General features: G+C 41.0%; 1 protein-coding gene across 2 annotated transcripts in view; it reads left to right on the forward strand.

The window, feature by feature from the left end:
• Positions 1 to 16,769, forward strand: part of SESN3 (sestrin 3) — a 47,444-nt gene that overhangs the window by 13,516 nt on the left and 17,159 nt on the right. For both annotated transcript variants that reach the window (XM_035542587.2, XM_035542586.2), the window contains exons 2-5: positions 10,952 to 11,017; positions 14,007 to 14,204; positions 14,953 to 15,135; positions 15,525 to 15,761. In XM_035542587.2, coding sequence (XP_035398480.1) covers positions 10,952 to 11,017; positions 14,007 to 14,204; positions 14,953 to 15,135; positions 15,525 to 15,761 — 684 coding nt within the window. The remainder of the gene's footprint in view (positions 1 to 10,951; positions 11,018 to 14,006; positions 14,205 to 14,952; positions 15,136 to 15,524; positions 15,762 to 16,769) is intronic.

A 16,769-nucleotide genomic window follows, 5' to 3' on the forward strand; every position in this document is an offset into this window, starting at 1 on the left:
CCTCTGTTTTTAATAATCTGGATGAGAAGGTTTGTTTTTCTGAATTTTGGCGAGTTACTTCCATAAGTCTTAAGATAGTTCCTGCACAAAGATTTAAAATAACCCGTGTGATCATTTCGTACATGAAATGTGTGGAAAAAAGCAGTTAGAAAAACCATGGTTCTGCCATCTGTGTGACTTTCCTATGTCTCAGAATAGAATTTGGTTTTATTTAGTACCTGGTAAGTGAAAGGTGCTTGAAAGCATTTTTCTGCAGCAGCGTATTCTGGGACACCATTTATTTGCTCAGTAGTAGTTTTTATCCAGCTGAAAATACTGCAAGAACACAGGCTTATGGAGGGAGAGCATTAGCAGGGGTACATGGTGGGCTTGTTTTTGTAGTATGGGGCTTCTGCAATTTTACCATCTCCTTGAGATGCCACAAAGAAGCATTAGTGATATCCTGCAGGTAATGAACGCTGCTTGACAAACACAGCAGCCATCACGCTACTGGTGTGGCCAGTGCAGCCTTGTTTCTGCAGATAGTCTATCATACGAGTGGTTGAAGCCGGGAAGGAAATAATTCCAGTGAGGTGGTATGGGGGTCAGAGCCCAGCTTCCTCCCCTGCAACTGTGGGGGGATTGAGATTCTAATCAGAGGAGGAAATTATTGTTATTTTTTCCATTAAAGTGCAAAGATAGAACTTGTTATGCTCGCCATGAGCAGATCTCTGAATGATTCTTTTCTGTCCAAACTGTCTAGCTTCATCAGTTAAACCAAAAGCTGGGCAGCAACTGAATTAACATTTGTCTGGTTTTTCGAGCAGGTTGAGCAGCTGAGGTCCACGTGCCCACCTGCCCAAGGAGCTGCCAGCCAGAGACTTCTTTAAAGCTACCTTTAACTATTTCTGGAAGAGCTGCAGTTGCTCTAGTGACTGCAGTGCAGACATAACCTTCAGAGTCTTATCCTTGGTAAAAATCTAAGCCTTTATGTTTCAAGGCATGCAGTGCCTGATTTTTTGTCTCTGTGCTTTGTCATAATGAATGTGGCGGCATTGCCAAAGAGGAGAGGTGAGAGAATGCAGCCTCGGTGCCAGCCTCTGTTTAAACAATTCTCCCAGTCTGCTTTTATAGTAGCTTGCAGTTAAGTGCACCTTCCTGCAAATCCTTGGTGGGGATGATCTCTGCTGGAATACTGTAGCACTTGAAGATGTTCCAGCATAGATTGCAATGGAATCTGTTACAGGTTTTCTTTAAAATACATTGTTGGAGCATTTTGATGTTTACTGCCGTTATATTAATCTTATATTTCAAACAGCATATTTGAAATAGAGTTTAAAAAAATCAGCCACTTCCTTCACAGTAGAAGGACGCTGTTACGCATTTACAGTATGGATGAATACCATTCAATTTTGCTTGCTTACAAGGCATGTATTTTCAGACAATACTTCTATTAAAAATTCAGTGGAGCATTCTTAGGAAGCAGTTCTGCCAGGGATACATGATGGATTTACATAACGCTAGGGGTCTTTCTCTCTCTCTCTTTTTTTTTTTAATATCCCCCAGTTATGCCTCTCCAATTGGCAGTGTGCCCAATAACCGTGTGCACATTTACGAACTGAAGTATTTAACTATTCAGTTACTGTATGGTAAAGAGGTTGTGCTATCAGTGTAATAAATGTTTAGGTTTAATTAATTCAGGCCTGCCAAAGCAGCCACTGTTTATCTGTGCCTTCTACCAGAGGTCGGTTCTGCCCCCGTCCACGGTCGCTGCCTGCTCTCCACAAGAAGATGGTGGCCTCATGCGGGACCGGCCCGCCTGGGTAGGCCACGCTTGGGCAAGCCATGGCAGCAGGTGACAGGCTGTGCCATGCTGCTTCTGAGACTCGTTATCGGCATCACCGGCCCAGCTGCTGCTGAAGCAGGTTGACCTGATGCCGTTTTACTGATTCAGAGGCTAAACGCTGCGTTCTCCAAGCTCCCATAATGGTGCTCTGTCTCGGGATGTCAGACTCGGGCTCATTCTGAAGGTGGCAGTGGGCCAAGGCACAGATAAAACAAGTCCCAGCTTAAAACGCTGGAGTTTTTCACTGTAACTTTTGCCCTTGATATCTGATGCTATTGAAACAGAAAATGCTCTTCTGCCGTGCTCGTAGGATTTTGAGTCATCCCGACAATCACAAGAACATCTTCTGTCCTGAGGGCATTTCCTGGGGACCATACAAACCTCCAGTGTTAGCTTTGGGTGTGCAGGGAGGGCAGGAGGCGAGGTTGCCTTGTCTGCTCCAGGGACTGATAAACAAGAAGCTTTGTTTGTCTCTCGTTGTATTTACTCATTTCTTCTGGAGGCTGAAGTAGACTATTTGTTGTCTCGCAGCAGTACAGGTCTTGCCTAGTGTCAGATCATGTCATCTGACCTGGTATCCCACGGATTCCTGTTCATCTGCATGGGGAAAACAAGCCTTGCTATGGCACAATTCATTTCATCTTGAGCTGGACACCAGCTTTCTTTTTTTGGTTGTTAGTTGGCTAACTCTGATTCGGGTGTCAGTGTTTGGTCAGTTGAATTTCACCCATGATTTTTGATAGCGATTGGGGCATGGGTAAGAACTTAGGCTTTGAGTTTTGGATTAAATTAGATGGAAGTTATTCTCTAGCAACAAGTAAACAGAAGAAATGGCTGTTTGTCTCTCATCCTTTTCGTGTGTTAATAATCAATGTTTAGGCTTAGTTGTTGCCACCTTTAGTTGAGCAAATCTTCTCATGAAGAGTTTTCATTTTCCCGGTCAGGAGCCTTACTTTCTCAGGTAGCTGTACTTTGTACTTCAATTATATTGCAGTTAAGTAACAGGTGTGATTTCTACATGATACATTCATATCTGTTTTTGGTTTGGCTTCTTAAATAAATAAGTGTTTTGCAGCAAACACATTAATCTGATGTTTGACTTGCAGTCCTTGCCTGTCTGCTTCCAGTTTTAGTCGAATGTTAGTTTCGGTTAGTAGCTGCAAATAACTTGGAAACTATAGGGTGGAGAGGGTGATACAACACAAGTGGGACTAGAAGAGGATGTAGGTAGGTTTTCTTCATGAAAAAGGAGAGAGGCTTTTCTGCCAGTAACTGTGTGTTCACTTCTGAGTTTTTCTCCTGTAGGTTGAGTGTGCCGGATATCTTTCAAAGACTGAGGAACTGCTCTTGGACTTCTGCTGCTTGGCCATCCATCTTGGGTTGGGTAGAAATTGCTGCCCTTTAGTTTCTAATTAGCGTGGATTGTGTTGTTAATAGCTGGTTGAGGGATGGGAACTTGGGATAGGCTTCCTTTTATTGTGTGAAATCCAAAAGGGCTGTAACCTGTTACCAAAGCAAAAGCTCCACATCAATTGTACTGCACTGGCTCTCTTCCCAGCTCCTTGCACCACTTCATCAGCTGTTAGGCACAAAGATGCTGAATTCTTAACATTAAAAGTGATTTTTAAATATTTTGAAATGCCGTTCCATAAGAAAAAAAAATCCTACAGTTTGACTTCCTCTGCTAATTTTTATCTTTATCGCTTAGTTTGCTTTTTTGGAGTTGTACAGTCTGTTAAGAGGAAGAAAGCATTGCAAAACCACTTGAAGTACTGTTAACAAATGACTGTAGGCCAGGACTTTTACTTCGTGAACCCTAACATTTTGACATTGTTTGCTGTGAACATCTCTTCTATTACTTCTGGACATATGTCCTTGGTTTAACCCATTTTAGGAAGGGCTCAGTCCTAAAGACGAGTTCTGCACTGTCAGCAAATAGTGTTGTGTATTACTTAAATTACTCCTCTTCATGTTTGTGCTTTTGGCTTGGTTTCTTTTTTTTTTTTCCTTTACATAAATAGCTTTGAGAAAGAGAACAGCAAGTTTATGCTTCTAATGTGCATCCACATTTTTGAAATTGCAACAAAATTTAATTTGAAATGACTTGCAGATATCTTCTGAAGCTGCAAAACTTCTGATTTATCACCTTAAAGACCGTAAACAGATTTTATTTCATTAAAAATGATACATCAATGAATGTTTGCCAATAAATTCCAAAATTTCACAGCTTTGGTGTATAAGCTTTTTTGTCCTTGTCAGTCAGAATCTCCCAGGAGCCCTGAAATGTGAAGACAAGTAAACTGTGTCCGTCTTTCCGTCTAGTCAGCAAGACTCTGTGTAGTTTTCAATATTATATTAGGCCTCTATAAATTTATGAGAAGTATTAAAGTTTCCACTTGAAATGAATTGGACATGTCATAAACTGCTGCCACATTTCTGAACTGTTCTTCTGACAGTTAGGTGGATAAATTGTAAAGAAACTTGGCATAGGTAGAAATAAACAAGGATGGCTTTGAATGATAGTGGAAGCTAGGACACAGTCAGTGTTCAGATAACTTTTTTTTTTTTTTTTTCTGTGAGGACAGAATAAGCAGTATAGCCCTGAAATTGTGTTAGGTATTGCTGAAACCCAGAGCATTTGGCTGTGGTCAGAGCACGTGGAGATGGACCCTTCTCCCAGCATCCAAGAACCAAAAGTGGAAATGCATTCAGTAAGCAGTAATAGGGGCAGTAGGATCCAGTTTGGAGGTAAGGTCCTAACCAGGAGCAGCAAATAATGCTGCCTATGCCACATGAACTAAAATGTGTTTGTGTGTGCCAGGCTCGATAGTAGGGTTCTGCAGCATGAAATCTGAGATTTAACCAGTGTATTTCCATTTTGAAGAATTGTAAGATAAATCTGAGACTGGGCTGAAATCGATGCCTTTGGGGTGATTCAGCCACAGGTAGGGAGCCCTGAACCCAGTTCCCCACACTCACCCTCAGTGTCCAAATGCCTGGTGCAGCTGACAAAGCCCATCAGATAACCTGGTTCACAGGTTTAACCTGAACTGCACTCCATGGGCTGGGCCACAATGCTCAACATAGGCATTAGGTACAATTTAGGATGCTTGAGGGTATCCAGGGCATCTATAGGGGCTAGCTGATACTATAGAGACGTGTGGGAAGCCTGTGCCCTCTTGGGAAGGTGGCTGGGTGCCAAGTGGGAAGCTGCAGGCAGTCTTTAGTGGCCCTCATCTCTGCTTTTTAATGCTTCTTCACCTTGTTCTCACTCTGCTGGAAAAGGAGTTAAGGCTCCTTGCTGAAATGGAGGCACCTCAGCGTAGGTGTCCCAATGAAGGACTCAGCTCTTGGTTGTTTCTGCAGATGCAGAATAATGTGTATTTATGAAGAGAGAGATCACTGAATTTAAATAGCAAAGTTCCTTAGAAATGCTAGATGGTAGCAAAATTGCTTGTAGATTATAATACAAGAGAAGGTTAAAGATTCTTCTATCAAGAAAGAAGGAAATAAGTTTGTGGCTGGGTAACGTACCTGCAGTACATCTCAGACTCTGAGTGACTAATAATAAAAAATTTGAGCATGGGAAGCGATCAGAAAACTCCTATTAGTCAAAAACTGAGTTGGTGAACTTCTTCAAGTGCTGACCAGGAGTTGAAGCATGTTATTAATACTGTAAATGATTACTTTTTAGAGCAGCAAGTCTTGGTGCTTGGAAGATGGAGCTATAGTACTACTGGAAGATTACCAACTAAATTATTTTCCTTTCAGAGAGCAACCTTCTGAATAGTATCTATTGAGATTGAGTAATGAGAATATATATTCCTTCTTCCTTCAAGATCTCAGAGAGAAAACAAGATAGACTCTTGATTGGACAATGTCAAATTGTCAAAGAAAATATGGAGTAAACCTTTATTCTTCAGTTTAAAAAGTCAAGCATGTCACTTCCATGATTATCACTTTTTTTTTAGCGTATTGTTCCTTTTAAATTGCAAGCAGAGACAAGTGCAGAGCATGGTTACAGTAGTACAACAGAGCAACAGTGACAGTACAGGTTTTTGTTGTAACTGAATGTAACATTCACAGGATAGAGTAGCTGCAAGAAATTCTTAAAGGGCCGATGTTGGATATCTAATGAAAACATTTCTCAGCATGCTAAATTGCAAAGATTTATGTGTGTACATAAGTAAGTTTTTATGGAGTGTAGTGGAGCTTAAGAGGCAATTTAGTAAATTGAATTAAAAATACATATGCTTCTGATGATTTTCTGATAGGGAGACAATAAAACATGAATAGGCAAATAATCCTAAACTAGGAGCATTTATAATATCCTATGCTGGGAACTTGCAGGTATACAGAAATGATTTACACAAAGTACCAGTAAAATACAAACAAGAGGGAAAAAAAATCAAAAACAGGAGGAAAAACCATAAATACAACCAAATGCTTAAAGGGAGTAGATGAAGTCTGCTGAACTTGCAGAGATTTAATTAACTCTTTGCCCTTCTGTGCAGTAGGAAGACTGTAGGGACTTTCCTATTCCAAATGCACGTTCTGTGCAAGGTCAGGGAATGGCCTTGGCAGAGAGAAATATCTGAGGAAGAAGTGTCATAAAGCAGCAGAAAAGCAGAGTAATAAAGTGGAGGGTGAATGGTATTTACCCCTTGGAAACCTCGGAGAGAAGGTGTGAAACAGAACAGCAGACAACCTGGGTATCGTGCAGCAGGACAGTGCTTGGAGATGGGAGGGCTTGTAATGACTTTCTTTTAAATAGATAATAATGAGGGCCTAAGAAATAGTTGGGGAAATGTAACCTCAGCATGAGTGCGGCTTAAAGTCACAAATAAAACCCATTTTCCATGTCTTGGGGGGGAGTATTAGGGAAAATCAGTAAATATAATAAATAGGAAATACTTATGCATAACCGTTCCCCTGAAGAAATTCCTGCTTATTTAGGGGAAAAAAGTTTACTCCTCAGCAGAAACTGATTTTGGGATGCCCTTAGGACTTATATTTGATCTAGTGCTATTTATTATCGTGGTGTCTTTCTTGTGGTTGGGATTTTTGTGGAAGTAGTGACTCTGAGCCCTTCACCAGCCTTTCTGTGCTGCTTGCACGGTTCTGGGACCCAGGAGGACCCAAGTGGCAGCATCGCCACAGCTCACAGAATTCCCTCTTGAGGTACAAAATGTTTCTTTCCAGTGATTTTTTTTCCCCACTCACAGCATGACCATCTTGATGCGAAGTGCAGGATGAATTAGCTCACATGCACTACTTCTGTGAGAAGCCTCCATACACCCGAATCGCTCCAGCAGCTTTCTGCTTGCCTGCGCTTTCTGTGTTCATGGATATTAAAAATGTGCTTTCTAAACCAGCTGCTTGATCAGCCCTTCCAGATTACAGCTCCGTTTTCATCTGCTTCAAATAAAATTAGCCTCTTTTTACAGCTTGCTAAAAATAGTCATTTCTTTACAGCCTCAGGACATGGTGACTCATGTGATAGCGAAGAGGAAGAAACTTTATTTCTCTAAACTTCAGCCTCCAGCAGGAAAGCTGCTGCAGGCCGGCCTTGCTCCCAGCTACCACATGTGGCTCAGGGCCTTGCTGTCAGCCAAGGGGCTCCGGCTGCCCTGTCCTCACCACCATGTCCCAGTGTCTCCTTGGTTCTTGAGGGAAGGTGTGAGGTCACCACGGTAACTAAAGTAAACCTTTGAGATGATAGAATCACAGAAGGAATGAGGTTGGAAGGGACCTCTGGGTCTATCTGGTCCAACCCCTGCTCAAGCAGGGACACCCAGAGCAGGCTGCCCAGCACCATGTCCCTGAGGTTTTGAAGATCCCAAGGAGGAGACCTCACAACCTCTCTGGGCAACCTGTGCCAGTGCTCCATCACAGCACAGAAGTGCCGCCTGGTGGTCGGAGGGAGCTTCCTGGGTGCCAGTTTGTGCCCATTGCCTCTTGTCCTGTCACAAGGTACAGCTTTTGGCTTTGGGGTGCTTTGGCAGAACACATCCAAGGAAGAAGATGTTTCTCACTGCTGAGTGCAAATTAGACATTCACATGGAAAATAGTTCCGCTTCACAATCCTTAAATTCCCAATATTTAGCTCATGACACTGTTCCAAGTACAGCTTAAGGACAGAAAGCAAGTCATGGATAAAATTTCCTCAGGGCTGACACGTAGGTTTGTCTGTCCATCACACCGCAGCGTGCTGCTGTGGAGGTTGCACCTTGGCATGAAGTGGGCTCCCTCTGCCAGTAACCTTCCCCGGCCTGCTTCTCTCTGCTTATCTTTAAAGCTCTTCATTATCATTCTCTTTCCTAATCAGCACCCCCAGAAAAGACTCTTAATGTAAATGGAGTTGGTTACAAACCTTTTGAGATCACTTATTCATACTCCAGCAATGCGTTGATGGAGGAACATGAAGCAGAAATGGCTCGTGGATGTGCGTATGGTATTTCAGTTGCTGAGCAACCTGTTCCTTGGTTCAGTCATTTAGCATAAGAATCCAATTTTGAACAAGATATTTGGGACCCTGCTTGACTTAGTATGCAACAGCCAGCGTAACCTGCAAGGACGAGTTGAGCAGGAAATTGAAGCAGCTTTCTTGGGAAACAAAAAAAAAAGTTTTGTGAGAACTTCTCATCATGAAGGACCGTATATCTAAACTGTTGCTTTCTAATTCCCGTGTGTAGCTTTTCATGTTTGAGTCCTTGGGTAGGTCTTAGATCCCTGCTCCATATACAGCATGCCCAGGAGCAGTGGTTTTTATCTACACTTCGACAAAAACAACGTTATCTTACTGAGTGCGTGCAAACTTCCCGTGTTTTTATTAATAGCATCCTAAGAACAAGCTCGTTTTAACTCGTTTTAGTAGACCAGAAGCTTTGGCATGAAGGCAAAATAAACTTTTCTGTTGGTGGAAGCGAACAGTATACTCCTCCAGTAACTTACCTGAAGGGTTGAGGCAGCCATGTTGAATGGGGAACGTACGGGGTGGGGGCCATAGCCCGCCAAAAGTGGGATAATAATGCTGCTTTTTGCCCCAGTCTGGCCTAGATGGGCAGCTGGGCAGAGCGGGGTATAATTCAGTGAGCATACTGGTGGAAGCAGTGGTTCAGCTCTGCTTTCGATGTGCCCTTATGCCAAAGGCTAAAGGTTTGCAGCTGTCCAAATCGTCTCCCTCACACATGCTGTTTCCTCCAGATATTTGGTATGAACTGAAGGCTTTCAAAGTCTAATATGCAAATAACCCTCCTAAAACAAGAAATACACAACATTGAAAGTAATTTGGAAAAGATTTCTTTTTTCGAAGGGTGATAAAGGTGACTGACTGCTAGCAGAATTGTACATATCCGAGCCTCGAACAGCTATATGGAGAAGGGGTTGCACAGGCAGTTATCCAGTCCCTGTACTTTTTTCATGACTTCAGACTGCATATACGTGATTCATAAGGAGTATGTTGCAGTGCCGTAGGGTTGTGACAGCAGGCAGTGGTCACAGTGAGTTGTCTCCTTGTTTTTATGCAGTGGATTCAGCTCATTTCAGAAAATAAGTGAAAGCACGCATGAGTACATTCTTCATCATTTAACAGCTAATTATTCCAAAGTAACAAATTTAATTGTCGAGAGAGTTTGTTTTGGAACATCTTTCCTGAATAATCACTGCTGTTTTTTGCATGTTTTTTCATAATCTAATTTTAAAAAGGACAGGATGTTTTTAAGACACAGAGCAGTTGTTACGCATTTCTAGCATCTTCATGTTCCTGTGTGGAAATCGGTGGCACGCTCGCTCTCAGACCCACGCTGGTCTTTGTGTACATGGCCATTAAACGTAAGCCTGCCTGGTAGAGTCATTGAGGTATTTAAGGGTCATTTGTTATGGAAAACCTCAGACTTTTACGTTAGGGGCATGAAATATTTGGCATGCAAATCTGATACTGCTGTTGATGGGTAACTTATTAAGAATCGCTTGCACTGCATTGTCATTAGTGACCTTAAAAAAATGCACGGCGATAGTTTCCAGATATGTGGAATATAGCTGGAAAGAGGAAAAGAAGGAAGGCAAGAAGTAGCTGTTTTAAATTACTGTAAGGGGAATTTAGATGAGACGTTAGGAAAACTGTGTAGTGATCAGAGGAGTTAGTCGCTGAGCTGAGAAACCTGGGGAGACAGAGGAACCGCTGTCTCAGGGTCTTCAGGAGCACGTTAGGTGGATGTTGGTCAGGAGTGATGCTGGAAGGGCTCCTCTTCCCTCCAGGTGGGTCAGAGAGCCAGGAAACCTCTCCAGGTCCCTTCTCACCTTCTCTCTGTCAATGGCAACAGTGTGAAAGCCTCCATAGCTTTTCTTAGTTCAATTTCGTATCCCTGATAAATCAAAAAGTACTCTGGCTCTTGTTACACTACCTGCCTATCATGTGCTTAAAATAACATCATCGAAGGGAATTTAATAATTTTTAGGCTCTGGCCATTTTTCTAGCTGTGGTTGGCACATCAAGATCTGTATTGCATGTTTTATCCTTTCCTGGGCTTGGCAGCTGAGCAACGTAGTCTTTTTGTCTTTTTCTTTGGAAGGAGTCTTTAACTGGGTCTTGCTGGTGCATATGTGGGGGGGGGGGAATGGGCTTTTCAAGACGGGATTTGGCACACAAAGTGCTTGTACTCCTCGAAACACTTAGAATCTAATTAGATTCTCATAATGAAAAAACAACTTTTTGATTATAATTTCCCAAGTGTGGGCTTTGTGCACATAGTGGTGGTGATAGTTTTTTTTTCTCCCCTCTGCTTTCAGAACTTCAATCTAGTAAATTGCCAGTTTTAGCATTGTGCCACATTTTTGATTGCTGTTGTCCACGTATCTTTAACCCAACCTATAAAATAATCAGGATCAAATTTTTGTTATTTTTTTGTCTTGTCCCTTGCCAAAATTCATACAGTTCTTTCAAGCAAAACACAGGAGACGCAAAGGCATCGTGGTGTGATGACTTCACCTGTTCACTGGGCTGTAAAACATGCAGGTGGCCTTGGGAAGAGAACCAAGTCAAGGCTTTTAAGATCTAATCTTGCAAGATAAGGCGAGTTAATGTGTTATTCCTCATGCTGATAGAATTATGTGTCTGTTTTGCAGGAAAAAAGAGTCCAAGTCTCTCCACCGTTAACAAGAGGACCAAGTGCCTTTATACCAGAGAACGAAGTAAGTTTTAGCTGAGCTGGTTGTGTGGAAGCTTTTTTTTTTTTTTAAATGGAAACACTGGAGGGCAGTTTTACATCTTGCTTGCCCAGTGGTAAATACCTGGATGAGTCCCGTTGTCAGCACAAGCAATGGTTTATCCAGAGCAAGCTCCAGTGGATAAGAACTGTGCTGTCCTTTCATATGAGTGCTGCCAGTGGTCTTGCTCTCAGTTGTCCACACTCCCTGAGACAGTTGTGAGTGCTGGCTCTGCTCTTTTTGTGGGGGATGGTCAGTTCTTACTCCTAATGTCAGGCCTGAGGGGAGACCTACCCAGTACTGCAGCAGTACGGTTATATAGCTCTCAGGGCAGTCTCTGACCTTCAGTCTGAGTGAACCTAAAAATATTACTAACTTCTTAGACTATAACTGCGGCTCTTTAAGAGAATTTATGGTCGAAAGGAACAGTTTGACTTCAGACTCGAGATTTCTGTGCATGATTTAATGTTCAACTTAAGCCTTGGTTTGCACCTTGCTACAGTAAATAGAAACTTCCCTTTGCTGTAGTTCTTCTACCCTGATGTTAATCTTCCCAGAGTATTATTTATTGATTGATGAATTGTTTAGGATGGCAGACTATAAAACCAGGGCCTTTTTTGTTTTGCTTTTGAGTAGCTACTAAAGGCAGATAAGTCACATGCTAGAAGGACCAAAAAGAAATTTTTGAAAGATAAGATATCTGTCCTTTGAGTCTCTGTTTATACACTGTGAAGACTTGAAACTAAAACTAAACAGAGTCAGTTTAAAGCCTGGCGTCAAGAAACAAAAAGCAAAAAAAAGATGTCAAAATGAGCCTTGTAGACTTGAGAAAGGGGGAGCGGAATGAGTTGCAGCCAGCCAAACTTGTGAGAAGGACTTCACTTGTGTATAAAACATGAACTTGAGATGCTGAACCTCATAATGACTTGATTTTTCTCATTAAGATAGTGATAACACAAAAATGAGAAAAATGAATGTAATTAAAATGTTAAAATATAACGTTTTGAGAGGATTCTTAATGAATTTATTTCACAACCAATGCACTTGGAAAAAAGTGCTAGCTAACGGTGCACAAGGAAAGCACTGAGCCTTCAGAAGGAGTAACCTCAGCAGCTACCAGGGGTGGAACCTCCACCTGTAGGAATGAAACAGTTAGGCAGTGTCACAAACCAATGTTAAATATTGTTCATTTAGCAAACAACTACTTTTTTCCCCCTATACCTTGGCATTAAGTAATGTAGTGGATAGGAAGGATGTAGCTAGAGATTGATCACACATTCAGTGTCTCACAAATCTTGCTAGGAACATTGCTGTTATCAAAGCCTGCTTTATTTTCATAATGAAAAGAATATGGACAGAGTCACAACAAATTAATTGTAAAGCTTCCTGTTAAAAGTGCCATAAGGCTTTACAAGCAGAATAAAAAAGTGTTTTTGTAAATCCATGGATGGTAATAAATCAGGAGGAAGTACATACACAGTGTGAAGAGGATAGTAGTATAGGTGGAGATAAATCTCAGAAGCAATAATGCTGCATATTGCTGTGCCTCACATAGCAACAGCGCAGTCCTACAGGATTGTATTTCAATTCTGCCAGCAGAATTTCTTCTCAGTGGGACTGAAATGTGGAATTTTCCCAAGAAACTACTAAATGAGACAGACATATCTTGAATACCTGGAAAATAAACTTGCTTAAAAATACAGGGGACGCCTTAGAGTGGAATGATGGATATGTAATAGTGAGTGAGATAGAATGATCTCTAATGTATGAATAAAGTTCTGTTGGTAAAATCGTTCCTAAAGAAAACTGAAGAGGCATCATTTTTGGTACAAAACAAAGAAAAGCTGTAATAGTGAAGAGCAACACATGTAAAATTTATGAGGCTGCCTGACTGTGTCTTCTCTTTCTCTCTGGGCCCACAAATTAAAACAGGGAACTGCAGTGGTGAAAAATGAAAAGGGAGTTCATGTTGTTCATGTTCCTTTGCATATAAACGAGATTTGATGGAAAAAGATTTAAAACACAGTATATTCATCAACCTATCATAAAGAAGGAAAACATACTTTAAATAAAATAGCTCAGCAAGGGTTGTCTTCTTGGTTTTAGGCACTTCCTATCTTCATGTGCAGTGAACTAGCTGAAATGCTTTCCCATTTCACAGCGTTTGCTGGTCTGATACTGTGCAGTTTCAGAATAGCTATTTTAGCCTTTTGCTTGTAGCTTCAATGGTGAACATGTTTAGAATGGCTGTTCTTGCTGATAAACACTGAGTAATAGCACTAATTCTGTGTCAGGGCTTGCAATTCAAGAGCTACTTACTCGTACTGCTTCATTTCATCTTATGCCCAAGATTTGGATCGGCTGGAATAATTAATGAACAGCTTTTGTTTAAAGAAAACGTTAAATTCCTATTCTAAATAGTACTTGAATGTTATGGATAAATTAGCATTTGATCTCCTCTTCAATTATATGAACACAGAAGTAGTAGATTGCCAAACTGTTTCTATAATTTGGTTACATAACTCCGTTCCTCTCCATTAATTTTGAAATTGTTTTTAGGGCTGAATGCTTGGGTGGTGTGTGTCTATACAGGCTGACATCCATAATGACTTTACCTTCAGTTTAGCTTGTGCTTCCTTACAGATCTCCATACAAATTTGACTTTTAAGCATCTGAGTGTTTAGCCTTTTTGGAAAGCTCTACAGAAAAATGTTTTTGTTTTTTTGTAGAAACATATTAAAATAACAGAGATACAGTGTAAAGTGTTCTTCAGTTCCCCGTATACAAATAGCATCTGTATGTGCATATTCACATGCAAACAGGCCCGTGTATTTACATATATACATCCGGATCTCCAGAATTAGCTGCAAGTTTTTTACACAAGCAAACCTTTCATAATGCAATATGTTTCTCTTCAGGGCTAAAATTGGATAAAATCTCTTTTTCTGTTAAATTTGTCCACCTTATTTTGAAGGTTATGCAAGCAAATGGTTTGGATGAACGTACTAATCTTCTTGTGGAAGAATACTCTACATCTGGTCGCCTGGACAACATCACGCAAGTCATGAGTATCCATACTCAATACCTGGAGTCTTTCCTCCGCAGCCAGTTCTACATGTTGCGCATGGATGGGCCCCTTCCTTTGCCCTATAGGCACTACATTGCTATAATGGTATGTACCAACAGGCTGTATATTTTCTCCTGTGAGCTTGACTTTCTTATGTGGGAAAAAAAAAAAAAAAAAAAGGAAAAAGGAAGACTTTAGAAAGAAGAGACCAGTGTGATATTTTGACAGGGTGTGAATTTTTCGGGTTGATTTTTATCAGAATAAAGCATGCCTTGCTATAAGGTTTTCAGTGAGAAGGGAGATGGGCAAAGTGTACATTCCTTGGAGGGATGCACTTCTCACATGCCCATGAGAATGAGGTTTTACAAAGAGCTGTTAAAACTCTGTCACCTTACTTCTGGGCATTTAACCATCAGCGCACTGCAGCAGGGTGAGATGCAACTGTCTGAAGTCACAACAAATTCCAGGTGGGCGCGTGGAAAACGGTTCTTACCATGAGGATGCTCAGACATCGCAACGAGGACCAAGAGAGGCTGTGTGATCTCCGAGGATGGACATTTTGTCTGGACAAGGCTCTGAGCAACCTGATCCAAGTCAGCCCTACTGTATGATGAGGTTGGACCAGACGTTCTCTAGAGATGCCTTCCAACCTCAATTAGATTCTGCGATTCAGTGTAATCCACTTATTCCTAGTGGAGAACCCTCCCTCCAGTGTAGAGCTTTACAATATAAAACATGGCCTTTTGCAACTAAATTTATTTTTGTTTTGTGTTAATATCCTGCTTCCACCTGCAACAAAACCAGATTACATGCTAATGTGCTGACCTTTTCCCTCTGTGTTTAATTATTTTAGGCAGCTGCCAGACATCAGTGTTCCTACCTAATAAATATGCACGTTGATGAGTTTTTGAAGACTGGCGGGATTGCGGAATGGTTGAACGGTTTAGAATACATTCCCCAAAGACTGAAAAATCTGAACGAAATAAACAAACTCCTTGCACACCGACCCTGGCTGATCACAAAAGAGCACATTCAGGTACCTGTTAAATCGTGCCTTGTAATAGCAGTAAATGTCCAATAGTGAGAACTACTAAGAACTACTCTACTGTCCGGTTAGGCTTCATTACCTTGAGTTAAAAAATTCAGGGAAGTACTAGAGCATTGAATAAGCCAATAAATTCTTCTTTGTGACAAAGGCATCAAGATTTATTTTTTAGGAATGGCATTGACTGTGATAACCCCAATAGAAAAAAGATAATATATTAGGTTTCTCTTTTTTTATCTAGTGAGAGTTTGTGTGCAAGAGGAATACGGTGTTATTGGAGGAAAGGAATTGATCCCTTTTAAAAATACATATAGCATTCTTATACAAAAGCTGGGGCCAAAATAAATTTTATATTTACACTTTTTTTATTCTCATTTCAGAAACTTGTCAAGACTGGGGAAAATAATTGGTCTCTTCCTGAACTGGTGCATGCTGTTGTCCTGTTGGCACATTATCATGCCTTGGCAAGTTTTGTATTTGGTAGTGGCATTAATCCAGAGAGAGATCCGGATACATCTAATGGAGTCAGACTTATAGCAGTCAACAACTTCTGTGTCTGTGATCTTGCCAATGACAACAACATAGAAAATGCATCCCTCACAAGTAGCAACTTTGGGGTTAGTGTTGCAAGAAGGTTCTTTTGCTTGCCTCTGTTTTGCATTAGAAAGCTTTCTTCCATTCTTTCCTGTTTAAATTTCAGGGTAGCTTGAAAGTTTTTGTCTACTTTACTGGAATGCTTGGGTCTGGTAACTCTTACATTAGCTACAACAGCTTGCCGTGTAATCCATTTCAAAACCACAGTGAAATGGAGGATGATAGTCAGAGTAATGTGATTTTAATAGCTAATCTCACAACTCATTGAGCAAGACTAAAACTTTGCTTCCAGTTGAAAGCTTAAAGTCCCAGTATCTGCAGATAGTGTATCACTGACTGGAGCATTGTGTCATCCATGTTCTTATCGTGTGGAATGAAAGAAGAAATGGAAAAAAAAAACAGGTCACAATATTCATTTTGACTTCAAGGCCTTCAATCACAAAACAGGTCAATTTTGAGGCGTTTCCATGTAGATGAGAGGAAATGTCTGAAATAAAATGGCTTTGTTTTTCATGCGGGTGTTCTGGTCTTGAATCAGCCAACAGAGGACTTTGATTACTAGCTAATTAACTTAAATGTGGATTTTTTTCTGAAAGCGCCTTTGAAGAAAAGTCCTTGAATTAATACCGATTGCTGAATTAGCCTCATCTCCTTTGATGGAAGATAGGGATTATGAGCAGAGTCACTAGATACATTTGTAAAAATTAGCAGGCAGCTTACAGCGTGAGCATGTGATCCATCAGTTCAATTACTGCATCTGAGGTTTCTGGGTTGCAGGACACGCTAGCTTAAATCACTGGGATGTCTTATTCTGCATTTGTAGCAGGCAAAAGGCTGCTGCAGACTGCGTGCTGCTTGTTAAGCAGTGAATGGTACACAATAAAGCATTTATATCTGTGAGCAGAAGATCAGAATCAAAAGGAGAAGATGGAAAAGGAAGACCTAACAATTTACCTTATGAAAAAATGTGAATGGCAAATAGAGATCACAGAGCCCAAAGTTTGATGTATTTCTAGTAAAGAGGCCTGTTT

The sequence above is a fragment of the Cygnus atratus genome, chromosome 1 (assembly GCF_013377495.2).
Source record: "Cygnus atratus isolate AKBS03 ecotype Queensland, Australia chromosome 1, CAtr_DNAZoo_HiC_assembly, whole genome shotgun sequence".
NCBI classification, from domain to species: Eukaryota; Metazoa; Chordata; class Aves; order Anseriformes; family Anatidae; genus Cygnus; species Cygnus atratus.